This window comes from Bombyx mori, chromosome 22 (genome assembly GCF_030269925.1).
Source record: "Bombyx mori chromosome 22, ASM3026992v2".
Taxonomy (NCBI): Eukaryota; Metazoa; Arthropoda; class Insecta; order Lepidoptera; family Bombycidae; genus Bombyx; species Bombyx mori.
In genome coordinates this window covers 18155935-18176226 of record NC_085128.1, presented here as the reverse complement: position 1 = coordinate 18176226, position 20292 = coordinate 18155935, and the positions used below count along the sequence as shown (strand labels likewise).

At 38.1% G+C, this 20292-nt stretch overlaps 1 protein-coding gene across 1 annotated transcript in view; it reads right to left on the bottom strand.

Moving 5' to 3' along the window:
• LOC101745605 (mucin-4) overlaps positions 1-20284 on the bottom strand; it is a 113225-nt gene extending 92941 nt beyond the window's left edge. Inside the window, exon 1 of the mRNA XM_038018778.2 lies at positions 19765-20284. Within this exon, the coding sequence (XP_037874706.1) occupies positions 19765-19918 (154 nt within the window). The 5' untranslated portion in view covers positions 19919-20284. The remainder of the gene's footprint in view (positions 1-19764) is intronic.
• Between the last annotated feature and the right edge of the window lie 8 nt (positions 20285-20292).

Genomic DNA, 20292 nt, shown 5'->3' with positions numbered 1-20292 from the left:
CAAGACATGTTTTGGGCGACAGCGGCCTTGCTTCGCCCCGTCGTTTGGGTCGAATATGTAATTAGCGGCGGTCACGATAAGAGGGTTATCGTATCGCGCCGCTTTATTAAAGTGGCGTTCTGACGCTTCTATATGATACTTACGTATCGGTTTTAGATTTATTTCGTCGTAAAGATCAACGCTCCTCATCACACCATGGTACTCCGACGGCTGCCCTGCAGAAATAGTATTGGACGACCTGAACAGAGTTAATTTGTATACGGGGCGACGTAAGCGGACACTACAGCTGCATAGGTCATGACAGTACGTTTGCAAGTTTTGTAGAGTTTTGTTGAGAAAGATTAGAGTCGAAAGAGTAGGAACGCGGCTCGATCGCGGACTGTCCTAATGTGAAAACCGTTTAGTAATAAGCGGAAATCCTAAACGAACTAATGAATGAACCTTAATTAAGCTGTGATTGAATCATGTCAATTATTTGCGAAATGTTATGAAATACTACGTGATACAAATTACAGAGGCAGAATGTTCAGATAATAATATGCTGTGCTAAAATCTTTATAGAATTGATCGAGTCGTTTTTCTTTTCTTTCACTCCCATCACAAAGTCACATAATTGCAAGTGCACCATACCCATAACACAATTAATTATTTATTACAAATTTTAATTATTAACTCTTTTAGCAACTCTTACAAAATTATTACAGTACATCCTTCACACACGATGATATAATTAAAAAAAATACTAACCGAATTACTGTAGCATAAACAGAAATTCATCTATCCTATATACGCATAAGGTGTGAACATTACTACACACTCCAAAACTGGAACATCGTATCCGCCCTAGTCACCGCGTGCTATATTCCAACGTCGACTATACCTTATGTAATGGCGTTATGTAAAACTGTTGTATTTTGCAATTGCACATTTTGAACTATCGGATCACATCATACTGTATCATCGCGTGTTTTGTTCAAGGATTACGACGAATATGGAAATGCTTTGAGATAGACCAGAGCGTAAACGGCTTAGAGATTCAGCTTGAAAGGTTTTAGGAGTTACCCATTAATTATTTCAATGATTAAGTTCAATTATGAAATCGACCTCACAACTGAAGGTGAGCGACGTTTAGGGGCACGGGCGCCTTCTCAAATATTTTCACTGTGCCTTATAATATTATATTTGTTTAAAAATAACAAGCTTTTTAATTACGATTAAAAATTTAACGTAATATTCTACCATTCTTTAACAGAAAACAGCCTTAATTGAAAAGTTTTTTTTTTTTTTTTTAATTAAACATGTCTTCAAGTTTCTTTGGGACTTTTTGCATTAAATCTTAACAATTAACCTCTACGAACAGATGTGACCACGTGTAGGACGTGAACCGGTTCCTAATAAGCAAATATCTCAATAATAATTCTCAGAATTGTTTATCACGGGAAACTACGTCAGAATTTATTAAAAATACCGATACAAAATAAATTGGCGATTTATGGCTTTTAGCTTGGACGTGAACACGAGCGCTCAACCCAGCTTATCTTAGACCGTTATTCCAGCTCTCCGAGTCTCGCTGGATCTCCTAGATTTAACGAAGCACTGCTCTTGCTAGAGCAAATGTTAACAAATTCTCTTAGGCTGAGCCCCGTGAGCTCGGTCACCGACCAAGGCGAAGCAAGAACAACCCTTCGAAGCCATATATAGGTATATCAATATCGATCGGTAGACAAAAAAGGAATTACTGGATTTCGAAGACACCTCATGAATATTATGAAGTCTCGTTTATATTACAATAATGTATGTGCGCCTTACATTTTAGAGATCGGTCACATGTCTATGTGATAAAAATAAGATTTTTCCGAAGAATATGATTATGATAATCGATTTAATTTATTTATTTTATACATATTATTCTAGTTTCACTAAAAGTATCACTGCAAATATTAGCATTAAGACGTAGTATGTTTTTCAAATCTGTCGAACAAAACAATATTGAAAGCCAAACGAAGATCAACCGGTATAATCGTAAATAAATTAGTTTAGATTAAAGAGTTGATTTTGTTTCGGGTCATTTAACATGTTGTTGACCTTGTATGTCAATGAAGTCACATATCATTTAATAAATATGTAGTTTGGCGAGCCAACTCACTCGGTACAGAGCACACGAAACCAAAACTTACGCAGTTATTGAATGATAGTTTTCTTATAAATATAAGCAGATGATCACACAAGATCAACGCTAAGCGATTTTTTGTATTGTACCAGCTTAGATGAAAAACGAGCTCACTGCCCTTCTGCTGCTAAACGGCTATAAGAACCAATACAGATCATAAGTGGAAGCTACTCGTACCTATCCAATTGTGATTATGAATTGAAAGTTAAAATTGCATTTGATCAACAACTGTACTCTTCTTCGATTTTGAACCCGGAATCATGACTACTACGTGGATTGAAAAAAAAAGCAATACAAAAATATAGCTAGCTACCACTTACTTATGGTAGGGATTCTTGTAACTACGTTGGAGGACAACCCAGCCTGTTACTGCCAAAAAAACAGTCTTGCATTCCGGTTTGAAGAGTGAGGCAGCCGTTTTACTATATAACTGAGACTTGGAACTGATGGCACAAGGTATGTGATGGAAGCTCCAGTAACCGCTTAAGACCAGGAGGGCCGTGAGCTTATTCACACATCTAAGCAATAAAAAACCATAAATTCGTGAATCAAAAGAATGAAAGTTGTTGAATTTTGCTGCAATAAAGGCTGCCGGTGCCACTCTCCAAAACACGGACTGCCACTGGACGAACCAACAAACAGTGCTGTATTTATTATAGCAGATACCATGACAAATTTATCTTGAACGTTATACGATGTTTCAATCCAGGCTATAAACAAACTTAGTGCGAAATTTCACACAAATCCGTTCAGCCATTTTTACATGATTGAGTAACAAGCATCCAAACATACAGACTTTCACATTCGCAATATTAGTAGAGATAAAACTTAAGATTGTTTAGGTTTTCTATTACCAACGTATTTTAACTTTTTGTAACTTAAATGCTTGTAAAGGATACGTTAACTAAGCTACGAAGCTAGATACGTTTGTGTAGAACATTATTGTTCCAAATCATTTTCTATATTCACAATGTCGAATTTATTTAGCGTACCAATGTAATAAAAAACTCAGTTTCCCGCTTAAACGATGCGGTGAGAAAGATCCGCCGTAACATTCGTTTGTTTCACTTTTTTATTTATAATTAACTATACAACAACAACTGAGAGAGTTGTCAGCGATAGGCAGCGATTTTGCTCGGCCCCTGACATTGCTGATGTCCATGAGCGACGGTAACCACTCACCATCAGGCGGGTCGCATGCTTGTATCTCAACAAAAGCAGTAAAAAAAAAACCGTGGTTGAAAAGTAAAACTTTCCCTCAAAACAGTAGAAAACGTAAGGATAACTTGAAAGTGTTACTTTTCGCAGAAAATAATATTCAGAATGTAAAATATTTATATAAAGAGTTATACTCAAAAATTCGCTCTAATAAATACAACTTTCTATCAGCACCAGTGATCATTTGAAGTTAAGAAACTTCTGGTTGAGGAACTTTGGCGTTCAAATGGATACGGGTTTCCTAGAGCTTTCTAGACACAGGCGGATAGTTTCAGAATAGAGATTGCAAAGACGCTATCTGCGATCGTGCTCATGCCACTGAGCCACCGGTACAACAAAAACTAACTAAGTAGTCAAGCTTCTGACATCAATATCACTATAAACTTAGCACTTACGTTGCGTTCAAGATCACCGCCCACTTCGTAATATTACAAAAAACAAACAATGCACGCACGTACTGTGGGATGTACAGCACTTAAAACTTAAATTAAACCTTGTAAAAACTTACAATGCTTTTGTTTAACAATTATTATTTAGGGACCAATGATTATTATTTACTATAATCAAAGCTATAAATAATAGGTATATTTAAAAACTTGAAATTCTTCGACAAAAATATATTAAAGCTAGACGTATTTAACAACCGTACGTACGATAGCAGATAGCTAAATATAGTTTGACAAATGAATAGTAATAATATTTAAATATAACATATTTTTTGCTGCCAGTATCTTCGGAACCTTGCCTAAAGGGACTCTATTTATTAATATACTTTATTTATTAAATTATTATTATTATTATTGTTATTTTGTAAAGTTTTTAGTTTTAGCTTCATTGTTGGAGTTGATTGCATAATTTATAAATAAAAGTTTGACAAATATCGCACCCTTAAAATATAAATGACACTATACGAAAATGTTCATTTTACAGTATGGCAGTTTTAAGTTTTTTTAAGTATTGTATGGGTGATATGGAACATAAAAAATGTAAATAAAGCTTCGTGATCGGCTTAAAATAACAGTTTAACTAACGCTGTTTCAGAATCCAGTGGCGTACCATAAAATTATTGATTATTTATCAATGGAGAAGCATTTAAAAAAAAAAGTTTTGTATAGTGTCGGTTATAGTTTGATAGTTATTCAATAATTTTTGCTTAATGACCTCTAAGTCGTTATTTTACCTACATTGTAATGATAAAAAAGAGACAAATAAAACAATATAATTACTGAAATATTAAAGAATACTATTTATTTGACACACGCTCACAGTTTTAGGTCAAAACTACCGCAAATAATCATAAAAAAAAATCTGTCTAAATCTAGACAAAGGTATTGTCAAAAAAACAGAAACTTAGGATTTGTGTTTGAATAAAATTCATAATTTTATCATAATTAACATTATATTAGAATCTTGTTCTTGCTACTTACTAATCAATACAAATTAATAGAGGTATTCCAAATTAAATACCAAGGTTAAAAGTCTTTCAAAGTAGGAACTGTAAAAGTTACGTATAAATAAGCGTATTAAAGGCTTAATCACAAGAGTCAGCAAAAATATTATTTATTATAACTTACAGTAGGTACTTAACTTAAAAATATTGTTTTTCACAAAAAACCGTAAGTAATTATAAAAAATATTGTATCAACATCATGTAGGTAGGTACATCCATAAAATCTTGTAAAACTGAATTTAAAACTGAATTATGTAAGAACCTGTCGTCTTTTAGCAATTCGGTCTTTAAACATCAAGTTCTAGAACCGAGAAAAATATTAATAAAGTGACAGTAACTTAAAAACATTTCCGCAAAAAAATCCGTAAAATAGATCACAAAAAAACACCTATCAAAAACCTCTTCTTACAAATAATAATTAATCAACTACATTTTTAAAGGGTGGACACTACCCACCTAGTTCAAAACTCTGTCAAAGTAGGAATTGTAAAAGTTGGGTATCAAACCAGCATCTAGAAGGCTTTTCACGTCACTCTTCTTTCTTTCGGATAAATCTAACTTTTGGTTATACAGATGTTGCAATTCTTCAGTCCTCTGGTTCCTTGCATTGGCTCTTTTAGATCCCAGGTTAAGTTCTTTGAAATCATCAACGTAGGATGTTTTGTAATAAAATTTTACCTTATTATCTTCAACTTTCACCACTTTGATGACTTTTATATCAGACACCTTTACAAGCTCACTTTCAACGCTTTTGTTCAGTCTAGGAACGGGCAGTTGTTTCATGTCAATGAAATCGTTATAAGCTATTTCGTTTACTTTGAATGGTGTGCCATGTTTTTTTGCACTTCTGATGTCGGTTACGTACTGGGAAGGCACATAAATGGGTCCAGATTTAACTATTATTTTTATTTGTTGCTCAATCGTTGAATGTGCTGCATCTCCTTCGTTCTGTGTGTGTCCACGGATTTAAAACTTGTGTGTTAAAGATGTTACTTTTCAGTTAAGTGCACATCATCGGTATGTACATCTATGCAAGATGTACATACCGATGATGAATTGATTTTTTGCTGGCTGCAGCAGTTATCTGAATAGAAAACAAATCTATGTTTTTTGTCAGCTAAAGAAGATTTTTTTGCAAGTATTTCAAGACACAACTGCCTATTTTATTTGCTCCACGGTTACCTTGCGATTCGTCCCAGAAAAAAACATTCAGTATTATGTCTTGCAAGCTCAGAGATGGTAAAATGCAAACAATTTATCTTTGACTTGTGGAAGACAGAAAACAAAATCCTAATTAAAGTTATTAAATAACTGACGTTAAACTCAAACTGCCACTTATGCACTTATTCAGTGTAAATATTCGAAAGTATACTTATTTAAAAGGTGACACTTAACGAAATGTGCCAGTTTTTTACTCACCTCGACAAGGGATCCCTCCGGTAACTTGTCGCGATCTGGCATAGTGCCGATTTATTAATTACCGACTGTGCAAGTCGTTACAAATTCATAAGTGACACTAGCAACATCAAGCGAAAATTAAGCGCGTTAGAGCTACAGGGGTCTTTGCATTAGGCGCGTTTCGTCTTACGCATTTTGACACTATACTTAACTAAAAAATAGCATTTTTTGTATAGTGCCATTTATTTTTTAAGGGTGCGATATGTAACATTCGACTTCCATATATTAATAATTATAGAATAATTATGTGTATTCTATATCGTTGCAGTGTCACAGTAACAAAAGAGTTGCCGAAGACCGAACGCCCCAACACGAGGATTCATGAATGAAGCCAAGAATCGGCAATTCTTCCTTCGAACCCAAAAATAAGAGAAATATTTTTGTTTAGATGATTCATGATTTAATTTTTCATTAAAACTGTAAAAACGGCTCGAAGGCTGTCGTTTCACTCACTTTGGGAACACGAAGAAACGACAAGAGCATGTTTGTAGTTAACGGTGTGCTCATAATTTCCGAGGTACCTCATTAGTATTCAGGCCGTCTGTTCATTGTACGCGCTCATGTCCATTATAGCATTCCGGTCCTCCCATCCGCTCCAACATTCATTACGTGTTTGTTTGATTTTTTATTAAATGCACTAGCTTGGAACACTATGCTAGCAGTCTATAGACACAATAGCGTTAGTGTTACATTTCATCTTGAGACATGAGGTCGACGTCTCAATGATATTTCGCAGAACGGTGACACCGCTCGGCGCGAGCTCACAAATCACGCTATATCAGCAAAACATATTTGTTATCTGGGTTTTATTACACGATATTATTAATTAATTGTAATCGTTCGTAAACACACTAATTATGTTTTGATTGTTTTAAGTAGATAATCTCTCAGAACAATAGTTATTTTATTAAATATACCTGTTAATTTACCTACATACAATCTACGTACCTACTACACCAGACGTCATACCTGTTGAGATTTCCCCAAACATCATAAAGATACATTATAAATGGGCTCTTGGCTCAGAGATTTTTAAAACGCAACATATTCATGTGTTCACTTGTTCGAAACAAAATCATGTGTATGAAATTTTACATAGTCCGCTTGACGAGACAAATTACTGGTTGTCCATGACGCGGATGATGGTTAACCAAAGATTGTTTGCTCATCGGTGTGAATTAATCAAAAAAATTAAGCCGAAAATAAATAAAAACTGAAGTTAATTAATAATAATATAAAAATGAAGCAATCCACGTAATTCATTTAGTGACCTAGTCCTAAATATCGCAAGCGAAAAGTTTGTGTTTTTCTTTTCAAATTGCAATTATATTTAAAAAAACATTACACAAACGGACGCGCCAAGAGATATCGTCACTTTAAAAATCTCATTAATCATTTTGATAATTAGATTTTTTATTTACTTTCAAATACATTTAATTATAAGGTTGTCAAAATGTGATTTTAAACTGGTTAGCTCGGGTGAAGGCATCGAGGTTGCTGACATCTCTAACTAAGGACCATTATTTTATATAACACGGTAAGGCATAGCAGTGTACGAAAAATGCCTAACAAATCAGTAATATAGTAACGAATACTGAGTGAGTCGTGACGGTTTTGAATAAAAATCCCGTTTTTTTTTACTTCTGTGCAAACATATTTTCCGATGTCAAGAATTTGACGACTATTGTACAAAACGAGTTAAGTCTGGATGACACTGGAAAACGCTGCTAATTTCACCAATAGCACGCACTTAAAATAATTCCTAATCTATATATTAATACGTGAAGCAAAAACTTAGTGTTCCTTTTTACGAAAATTGCGTGGACGGAGGAGTATGAAATTTTCCACACTTATACAGAATATAGAGAAGAAGTGCACAATGCTAATATTTTTGCACGCATTTTACACGCATGCATACTATTTATTGTCAAACTTTTGTTCTTGACGTCTGTGGTCAAATGGAGAATAGATTAAATATTGTTTGTCTTTATTAATATTTTTTTATAGTGTATCCTTGGTGAAATTTGTGATTATAGAAGTATAAAATACAATCATAATAGTCTACAAACTTACAATTCCAATTAATTATTATAGTCGAATTTCGACTACTGTGGGACATCTAGTAAAGATAAATATCTCGTCCGGGAGATTCTAATCGGCTCCATAAGAAGTAGTTGATGTTCTTCACAACCATATCACGACGTCTGAGGTCGATTCTCAGTTAGTATTGGTTTTTTTTGCGAGTACACTGCCCACCTGGTGTTAAGTGCTTACCAGGATACACAGGTATCACAATGTGAATGGGGCTGCAACACATCCACCCAACCGTCTCAAGACACGAGTTCTAAATATGCTTTGTGGCAAAAAATATACAGAATAGTGGGACATACCCGCGCGCGGTTAGAACACGGCCTATCAAATGCAAATGTTTGCTTTGAATTTTGTATCTGGATGTTTTCTTGTCTATCGAGTGTAAGACACCCTTAAAATACCAGGAAATCCTACGCTATGGACGTTAATTGCAGGAGTTTTAAGTACCAAGAATAAATATTAAGTGAACAGATACCAACCCTACACAACCACAGTAACTGTGCATCAAAAGGATATTACTACACCTCAAAGCGATTGTAATCGAAACCTCTCTTTAACAGTAATTGCATACAAAGAAAACACAAGCAATTATATATCTTGCTCCCTTGTGATTATGTCGGATTTTAGCTGAGTTAATCTATACATACAACTCTTAGCTTTATGCATACAGAATTAAAACGAATGTTAATTTACAAAATAATAATTAAAGAATCATATTCGATGAAAACTGAATTATTAATGTTCTTTTCAAACATTCGTCTTTTAAACTTTAAAACATCGGCGTTTAAGGTTAATTTTTAAACTAAAATTAGCAGTAAACGGTACCTGAAACGTATCTGTTCAAAGGTAAATATGCATAATGTTTTTAAAGTTATAGTATCGTTACCGAAAATAGGAAGTATGTAAAATAAAATGATGATGCGTATTAAAACATTTTGCATTAAAAGCTTTGCGGAACATTATTTCAATGCACTGAAGACCACGGTACTGACTCAAAATTGGCAGCGGCTTCCGGCGCTGTCTTCATTGGTGGCACCAATCTGATATGTATGACTACGATTTTGGTTTAAACTAGTTAATTGAGGACAATCCAATAAAAAGCTTTATATACAATTTTATTTACAATACGAATGAGCACAATACGAGATAACGATCATACGCGGATGCAATTGAAAAAATCTAGTTGAATATTGCAGGAACGCATTCTGTTAAAGTAAATAAAAAAACGTTTCGGTTCTCAAACTATTTCAAAACTCCGTAGATCGTTTCCCGGTTTAGCTTTATCTTAGGTAAACGTATTAGAACTAATGTTTTCATATTTATTAGGATTACTATTGTAACTATACTTGAGACTTTAGAACTTATATCTCAAAATGGGTGGCCCATTTACGTTGTGGATGACTATGGGCTTCAGTAACCACTTAACACCATGTGGGCTGTGAGCTCGTCCAACCATCTAAGCAATAAATAAATAAAAAGACCCGCAAGCCGCAAGTGCCGCATCCGTTTTTCCCTTCATTGACGTATTTTTTTCGCAGTCACCTCATCTAATCTCGTAGATTTGCCATTTCCATGTGTAGACACCTAACAGGTTGTTCTATTGGCCAATTTGGGGATCAGTGACTAAGTGGTCGAAGTGGTCGTTATCTGTAAGCACAGGTGCAGTACAACAAAGGTCGGCGAAACCGTTCCCATGTGCCGTTCCGTTTAGTTTCGCAACTGCTAGGTACTACGAGTACCAGACTCGCACCGGCTCGCTGCACAACGACTATTTCTGTTCTGTTAGGAACGTACGTCTTTATTCGTTAAAATGACTATCATATGTACTTTTTTTTCCCTGATGGCATTGAGAGGCTATTTCAGCTTCACCCTAAGGTGTGTAGGTGAGCTCACGGGGCTCAAACCGGAGTGTTGCTAACGCTGACCCTAGCAAGAGCAGTGCTTCGCAGAATTTAAAGTCGTCGTGGCCTAAAGGATAAGACGTCCGGTGCATTCGTTGTTGCGATGCACCGGTGTTCGAATCCCGCAGGCGGGTACCAATTTTTCGAATGAAATACGTACTTAACAAATGTTCACGATTGACTTCCACGGTGAAGGAATAACATCGTGTAATAAAAATCAAAGCCGCAAAATTATAATTTGCGTAATCACTGGTGGTAGGACCTATTGTGAGTCCGCACGGGTAGGTACCACCGCCCTGCCTATTTCTGCCGTGAAGCAGTAATGCGTTTCGGTTTGAAGGGTGGGGTAGCCGTTGTAACTATACTGAGACCTTAGAACTTATATTTCAAAGTGGGTGGCGCATTTACGTTGTAGATGTATATGGGCTCCAGTAACCACTTAACACCAGGTGGGCTGTGAGCTCGTTCAAACATCAAAGCAAAAAAAAAAAAAAAGAACTACCACTGAATCGGAAACGCGACCCACTGAGAAGATCCGGCGAGAAACTCAGTGGGCATCATTGGTACTCATTGGAGTTAATAAAACCTCGGTCTTCATTACCCGAAAGTGAAGCCTCTATTATAATATGAAATACCACCAGACATAATGATGTAAATAGCATGTTTCTTGTTGGTTTTTACAGGACTCATACGTTCTAGCTCTTTTTGCTAGGCATATACATATTATTATATAGTATACGGTAAAAATCTTGTATAGTACGTTTCAATAACTAAAAACGAATGTTCCGACTAATTGAGAGAAGTTTTGATAAATTTTGAAATCAATACAATGTTCTTTTTTTATTGCTGTATAGGCAGACGAGCATACGGCCCTCCTGACGGTAAGTGGTTATCGTCGGTCATGGACGTCAGCAATGCCAGGGGCAGAGCCAAGCCGTTGCCTACCGTTTAATACTCTCTACAAGCCTCATTTGAAGAAGGACATACTATTCCGCTTAGGAAACACGGTGGAGGGGAGCTCGTTCCAAAGCCGGATGGCACGTGGCATAAAAGATCTCTGGAAACGCACTGTGGATGAACGCAGTGGATCCAGGTAGTATGGATGAACTCTACTCCGATGGCGGGCGATGCGATGGTAAAAACGAGATGACGGTATCATCTCAAACATTTCCTCACTCCTTATCGAACATACGGTACAAAATAAAGAGAAAACAGATGTCCTCCGAGATCCTACCACCAGTAACTACGCAAATTATAATTTTGCGGGTTTGACTTTTATTACACGATATTATTCCTTCACCGTGGAATTCAATCGTGAACATTTGTTTAGTACGTATTTCATTAGAAAAATTGGTACCCGCCTGAGGGATTCGAACACCGGTGCATCGCTAGATACGAATGCACTCGACGTCTTATCCTTTAGGCCACTACGACTTCGCTTACGCTTCGACTTACGCTTGAAGGCTCGTGAGCTCGTTTGCTTATCTACGCAATTCAAATAAAAATATCAATATCAAATCGAACAAGACATCAACACTCGAATGGAACTAATCGACGACAAAGGTTGCGAAAACGACACAAAAGGCGCGAACAATGAACTTGTTAGAAATCAAGAGATATAAATTTTCTATGGCGAAAACTCATAATTCATCATCGGTCTTTTGAAATAACACCATAAAAATATAAAGCAAAGGCTTTTGGCATGTTGAGGTCATTTTTAAGGTTCAGTAGCCAAATAAACAATATATACGTACTGGCTAATAGTCACAGCCACTGCTGTATAGGTACTTACTGAAGCCAATAGGCCTAAGAATATATTATTAAGTTAATAGTAAGTATGAAAGAAGTACTTTAGTATATCGAAATTATGAAAAAAAGGATTAACCTCCATACCACATGAAATGAATCACTAAGAGAAAAAAAAGTGAGTAAATAAGGTTAGGTAAGTAACATTATAGATGAAAGAAGCACATTTTAACGACAATTAATTTTAAATCAAGTTATATGACTTATGTGTTAATGTTGATCTAACGATAAACCTCTGGGACATTGTCGATTACTGACCATATTTAGAATATTTAGAAGAGCTGGAAAAGCAATCCGTCAGGCAACGTCCAGGCCTTGAATCTAATATCTTGATCTAGGATACAGGCTCCGACCGAGAATCAAACTCGTAGTACCTAGGCTGGTAGAGTCAGGCTTACTAACTACATGACCAACGCGATGATCTGACAACCTTACTATTTCCATTGAATGGGCTTATTCCGATTTGTAGCTTTCTAATTAACAATATCACGCATACGATTGTGGTGTCAACCCGGACGGACTTGCAATACTAGCGATCACCAGTCCAACGATCGTTCGTTAGAATTGAGCTTCCCGCCTTCTGCAGACATTGTGCGGTCTCATTGTGAGGCTGTTGCGAAACTTTAATGTTCATCAAAGTAAGTATTCTCCAAGGATTATGTGGTGTGGTTACGAAAGATTTATTGAAGTCGGCTGAACTTCGGCCGTGACAAATTACAATGATCGTTGAAGTACCAAATCATAGTTGTTGTATTCGCGTTATATCTTCTTCGTTTTAAGTGGTTTTGTGTTGTCCAATTAAATACTTCTTTTAACAATTATTTTCTATTCGAATCCATCTTTTCATATTTTACTAGCTCAGAAAACAATGTTCGACAATTTAAACGAATGGCTTAGGCGCACATAGAGAACAATCATACAGCATTCATTTTTATTTAGAGAGGTCATTAAATTTAAAAAAATGAATAATAATGAACAGTACGTTCGCAATATGAAAAGTCTACAAACCGCACTATATTTCAAATTGTGTAAATCTAAATAAGCAATTTGTTTTATGTCACCACTCGCAGTCACACAATAGTATTTTATGATCTACTTATTTTCTTTAATATAATAAATCAAACATTGGATTTTATCTGCCAGGCTAAATTAACAGGACATACGATTTTTTTTAAATATATTATTAGATAATATTGTGATTGTTATAAATAAATAAAAAATAATTGTTTATATACCCTGTGTTAACTGAAAAGCAAAATAAAGTTGAATAACTTGAAGTCGTTTTATGTTATTGTCATTGACAATGCTTCGTTTGCTCGTACGTACATGTGTGACCGCCCTTCCCCGTATTAATATTATCTACGGCTGGCCTTTAGTATAAATAATAATAGTCCCGGTACAGCGGTAAATATCTGGTAGCATCATAGCCACTTCTCGTGTAAGAGTTCGCAGGACGTCAAAAATATTTGAGTAGGTATATTACATAAAGATCGATCTGGCTACACGACGAGACGTCTTAACAAATGAAATCGAAAGTACGAAAATAAACAAACATTACATAAGAAATGATTTAGAGAAAGTTAATAAATTAATATCTAAAAGTCAGAGAAATTACTTCGAGCAAAATACCGTATATTGTGGTTGTATCTTCCGTATCAGCCGTTATTACGTACATCAGTAGAAATTACTATTTGAGAAGGGCTTCGTAAACTGATTTGAGGGTTTTATTAGTTCGTCCCATCTAAGATCCCACCGTTCATTGAATGTGGAATTTAAATTAAAATTTCTCGTTATCCTATAAAAAGGGTGACTTCCACAATACAATAATAATAATGTTACGTGATCGCTGACGATAAATAAATGGAAGAAACATCGTCGTCACAACTCTCTTGACTTAAACTTTAAAATACGTTCTACCGACTCCCAAAGAGAATTCCGAATTCCTTCGAACATAAAAGAAAACTTTCTCTTTCACTCGTGACTAATTAGGCGTCAAGTTAAAGCCATTGAAGATATTTAAAAATGATCTTGGCTGTGTTGTCCGGAGTGTAGAGACCGGCGTGCGATGATTGTGCAACCGTAGTGTGGTGGACCGCGTCAGGACGACCGCTACTAGGTACTATTCACCAGAAACGAACAATAAAGTACGAAGGTACGAAGTATCTACATACTGTATGGAGAACGTTTTTGACGGAGGCACGTCTGAGAAAAAGCTTGAGGCAAACCGTGCCCTATTTTGGCTGCATTTGGCCTAAGCCGTATCAGATTTCAGAAGACCTCGTAAAAAGGGAAGTGGCTAATCCCCTGTAGATGGGAAATCTGTCATGTTCAACCTTTTCTGAGTACTTATGTTAAATATGGGGATTGTAGTGAGACGCCTACCCAGACATTGTTCTTAAGCTCCACACTTAAGGACTATCGACCCCGATTCCTGTCCGTGATTAATAGTTTACTTTAATGAGTCCCCGTGAGCCTTGTGGAAAATAATGATATCGAACAGGCTAGCCGCTACTTGCAACCCAGAAATTCGGCACTCTGTCGAGGTTCGCCGCCATATGCAGGATGAGGTCATATATGTAGATATCGAAGCAATAATAAATAAAAAAGTTAACAAAACGCATTCATCTTTAGGAATTTGGAATTCTCAGAAAACAGACTCATATGCTGTCGAGCAAATAATAATCTAAATTAAGGTATTCAGTAATGCGGATTACGGAAAGCTCGTAAAAATAACAACAGCTCATTCTTACCTATCTAAGCTGTCTAGCCTGTATTTATATTATTTATGTATTTTTTTGTACGTGATCTACCTATGCTCTCGCGCATTGTTAGCCGATTGTGTTGAAACTTGATACAATTGTCATTAGCACTCGTACCGCTAGCGTACGGTAGATGTAGTCGCAATAAAGCGATGGCCATTAAGGTAACATTGACATCTTCACCGCCGTTGCATATTTCACTTCAATTAGCGATACCATTTGCATATGTGCATAATAATTACGTTGTAAATGCATAACTATTAACACACTTATATTTACATCTAAGTTTTTTTGTTAAATACATAGTAGTAAATCCTAAAGCTTTATAAATGATCACATAACAAAGTTTGTCTACAAAGCGACACATTCCCGCGAAGCCCGTTACGTTGCTACGTTGCGCGGAGTCGTCGAACTGTTACGTTGTCTGTGTTTGTCAGGAAAGTGTTAATAGATTGAAATATAAACAGTTTCTCTCTTATAAGCATGTATGAGTATGTATATGAGTTACATTGTGTTTGTATTTATTATATATCAAAATTTACGATACCACGTATTATTATAATTCAAAAATATTTAAAAACTAGTTTTACATTGACAAATAAAACAATGTTCGTTGTTTGGCGTTACGAAGATTGTAAAATGATAACTGGGAGCCTTGAAAGTTTTAAAACGAATAATACAATAAAAATATATGTACTAAGTTGAAGTTGACCAAAGTCTGTCAAATTTACAAAAACGCTAGGAAAATACTGATATGACTGATACTTGATTCGTTTAAATATATATAGAAATTAAACACCCCTGGAAAAAGCAAATGAAATTTTTTCAGCACACAAATTTTTACCCTATAAGGAAATTGAACCCTTGGCCCAACGGTTAGGAGCGCTAATTTCTGCATCACTGAGTCAGTCAGTCAATCTTTTAGTTTTTTTTCTCAAAAATAACTAAATTTTTTAAATTTACAATATACTAAAACTACTAAACTACAACAATTTGAAATCGAGTTCATATTTTCAATAATAGTAACAAATTTTTACATTCAAATAATTTCACGCCATAAACATGAATGACGGTACCACCCGAAGCCTCCAACAAAGCCTATAACAAGCGGCCTACAATAGCTAACGACAGTTTAGTAATCACAACTATGTATAGGCTATTTTCTCACGTGCCCGCAAATGCACGTTTTGAAACAGTTCTCCGTCTCTGGCTATAATTCAACAAAATATCAATTGACATCGAAATCTTTTAGCAATCGTAAGAAATGTCTTAGGTCGTACGCTGCGTTACGACATTGTTTTGATAACACCTGGCTGGATATTGAGATTGAGAGACCTTTCGAACGCACTGAACCGAAAATGCGGATACGTTTGTCTGCATTCATTACTACAAATTAAACATGATCAATTATGCACTCTATTACTTCATTAGTGATCATTGTAATCAGATAGTCTGTGTTTCTATATTTTTAATTTATCTGTGTCAATTTTTATTTGGTTCACGTTCTTTCATCGACATTGTATACACACTTGGTATCGATTGACACTTTATTAAACCATACTACGTAACTATTTAAACCGTTATCTTTTCTGTTGGATTTGAACTTTCTCGAAAGAATTTCCAAGGTTTAAGAAGACAGATGATTGTGCAACCAGTAGCGTAATCGAAAACAAAACAAAAAAAAACATCTACAACTTGTCTCGCAACTAAATCTCGCAATAACATACCTGCACTGTGTGACGGAGATCTTAGTCTTTTAGTCGCTCGCTTGTAACTTTGTTGTACAAACACGCACCATTGTTTACATTACAAGCACGTTTAGGAATATATAACATCTAAAAGAATACTTATTAATTGCACATTAATAATTAATAGCACATTGTTTATTTAAGGAACTATGGGTACCAAATGTGACATAAAGCGTACGTAAAGTAATTGTTTAATGTATATTTAATCACCTTTCCGTCAATATGAATACCTTGAGATAGAACACGTTAACGACTAGTCCAGAGGCCTGTAGTCCTCGCTAATATCGAAGCATCAGTGTGCCGAATCTCACTGACGGGACACGCGCCGATCGTTATCGCGTCCGTTTATCTTCCACCGGATAAGATCGTTCTAAGCAGTGATATCGAGGCGCTGCTCGGCATGGGGAGCTCTGTCATTCTGGCGGGCGACCTAAATTGTAAACACATTAGGTGGAACTCACACACCACAACCCCGAATGGCAGGCGGCTTGACGCGTTAGTCGATAATCTCGCCTTCGATATCGTCGCTCCGCTAATCCCGACTCACTACCCGCTAAATATCGCGCATCGCCCGGATATACTCGACATAGCGTTATTAAAAAACGTAACTCTGCGCTTACACTCGATCGAAGTAGTTTCAGAGTTAGATTCAGACCACCGTCCCGTCGTTATGAAGCTCGGTCGCGCTCCCGATTCCGTTCCCGTCACGAGGACTGTGGTGGATTGGCACACGCTGGGCATCAGCCTGGCTGAATCTGATCCACCATCGCTACCGTTTAGCCCGGACTCTACCCCGTCTCCTCAGGATACCGCTGAAGCCATAGACATCTTAACGTCACACATCACCTCGACATTAGATAGGTCATCGAAACAAGTTGTAGCGGAGGACTTCCTTCACCGCTTCAAATTGTCCGACGATATTAGGGAACTCCTTAGAGCTAAGAACGCCTCGATACGCGCCTACGACAGGTATCCTACCGCGGAAAATCGTATTCGAATGCGTGCCCTACAACGCGACGTAAAGTCTCGCATCGCCGAAGTCCGAGATGCCAGATGGTCTGATTTCTTAGAAGAACTCGCGCCCTCCCAAAGGTCTTACTACCGCTTAGCTCGTACTCTCAAATCGGATACGGTAGTAACTATGCCCCCCCTCGTAGGCCCCTCAGGCCGACTCACGGCGTTCGATGATGACGAAAAAGCAGAGCTGCTCGCCGATACATTGCAAACCCAGTGCACGCCCAGCACTCAATCCGTGGACCCTGTGCATGTAGAATTAGTAGACAGTGAGGTAGAACGCAGAGCCTCCTTGCCACCCTCTGATGTGTTACCACCCGTCACCCCGATGGAAGTTAAAGACTTGATCAAAGACCTACGTCCTCGCAAGGCTCCCGGTTCCGACGGTATATCCAACCGCGTTATTAAACTTCTACCCGTCCAACTCATCGTGATGTTGGCATCTATTTTCAATGCCGCTATGGCGAACTGTATCTTTCCCGCGGTGTGGAAAGAAGCGGACGTTATCGGCATACATAAACCCGGTAAACCAAAAAATCATCCGACGAGCTACCGCCCGATTAGCCTCCTCATGTCTCTAGGCAAACTGTATGAGCGTCTGCTCTACAAACGCCTCAGAGACTTCGTCTCATCCAAGGGCATTCTCATCGATGAACAATTCGGATTCCGTACAAATCACTCATGCGTTCAACAGGTGCACCGCCTCACGGAGCACATTCTTGTGGGGCTTAATCGACCAAAACCGTTATACACGGGAGCTCTCTTCTTCGACGTCGCAAAAGCGTTCGACAAAGTCTGGCACAACGGTTTGATTTTCAAACTATTCAACATGGGTGTGCCGGATAGTCTCGTGCTCATCATACGGGACTTCTTGTCGAACCGCTCTTTTCGATATCGAGTCGAGGGAACCCGCTCCTCCCCACGACCTCTCACAGCTGGAGTCCCGCAAGGCTCTGTCCTCTCACCCCTCCTATTTAGCTTATTCGTTAACGATATTCCCCGGTCGCCGCCGACCCATTTAGCTTTATTCGCCGACGACACGACTGTTTACTATTCCAGTAGAAACAAGTCCCTAATCGCGAAGAAGCTTCAGAGCGCAGCCCTAGCCCTAGGACAGTGGTTCCGAAAATGGCGCATAGACATCAACCCAGCGAAAAGTACTGCGGTGCTCTTTCAGAGGGGAAGCTCCACACGGATTTCCTCCCGTATTAGGAGGAGGAATCTCACACCCCCGATTACTCTCTTTAGTCAATCCATACCCTGGGCCAGGAAGGTCAAGTACCTGGGCGTTACCCTGGATGCATCGATGACATTCCGCCCGCATATAAAATCAGTCCGTGACCGTGCCGCGTTTATTCTCGGTAGACTCTACCCCATGATTTGTAAGCGGAGTAAAATGTCCCTTCGGAACAAGGTGACACTTTACAAAACTTGCATAAGGCCCGTCATGACTTACGCGAGTGTGGTGTTCGCTCACGCGGCCCGCACGCACATAGACACCCTTCAATCTCTACAATCCCGCTTTTGCAGGTTAGCCGTCGGAGCTCCGTGGTTCGTGAGGAACGTTGACCTACACGACGACCTGGGCCTCGAATCTATACAGAAATACATGAAGTCAGCGTCGGAACGGTATTTCGATAAGGCTATGCGTCATGATAATCGCCTTATCGTAGCCGCCGCTGACTACTCCCCGAATCCTGATCATGCAGGAGCCAGTCACCGTCGACGCCCTAGACACGTCCTTACGGATCCATCAGATCCAATAACCTTCGCACTAGACGCCTTCAGCTCTAGGAGCAGGCTTAGGGACCTCGGTAACCGTACTCGTCGAACTCGACAAAGAGTTCGCCGTGCAACCTAACCCATGAATCAGCTCGCTGAGTTTCTCGCCGGATCTTCTCAGCGGGTCGCGATTCCGATCCGGTAGTAGATTCATTCGCGAAGCAGCTGCTCTTGAGCTGTTAGGTCTCCTTCGGAGGCGCTCGGGTAGCTGTTAGCAAATCCCACCCCTCCTGGCTGAGCCTTTGCTCGCCCACCTGTCCTGGTGAAACTGGAAAGGCCTCCGGGCCACCAGTAATCCTTCAATCATAAAAAAAAAAAAAAAAAAAGGCCTGTAGTCGTTTGTCCAGTAAATTGAAGTAAGTCGTACCTGATAAAGGGCTGGTTTTGGAGTCCTTTCTAACGTCCTGTTCCAAAGACCCTTCGAGGCCTTTTGGAACATCTTCCCCTCTCCCCTCGCGCACAGCAAGCAGGAAAGCGCAAACACAAACAAAAGTGATCCTTATCAACTCGCGCATTTTCATCGTTTCACGCTAAAACCCACTAATGGCCATTTTTTAAATGTAAAAAGAAAATGAAAACAAATAACGTCACATTTTCACTTAATCGTAAATTTCGAACAAACTTAATGGATTCTGTCCACAAATATTTAAGTGATAAAATAAGAATCACATAACTTGTTGTCGCACTTTTCGATCGCCACGATTTTGTTTTTAAATCGATATTTATTAGTCGTTTCGTATCGCGGCCGAGATTTAGACGTGCGTCGTTCACGAATATTGTGGAGGACTGAAGAGATTGGTAGACGGAGTGGGAGAAGCTGAGCGCCGCCTCGCGCAGCACACAGCGTTGCCACCGACATTAACAGGGCCACTTGTCAGCCACGTACTGCCTGTTT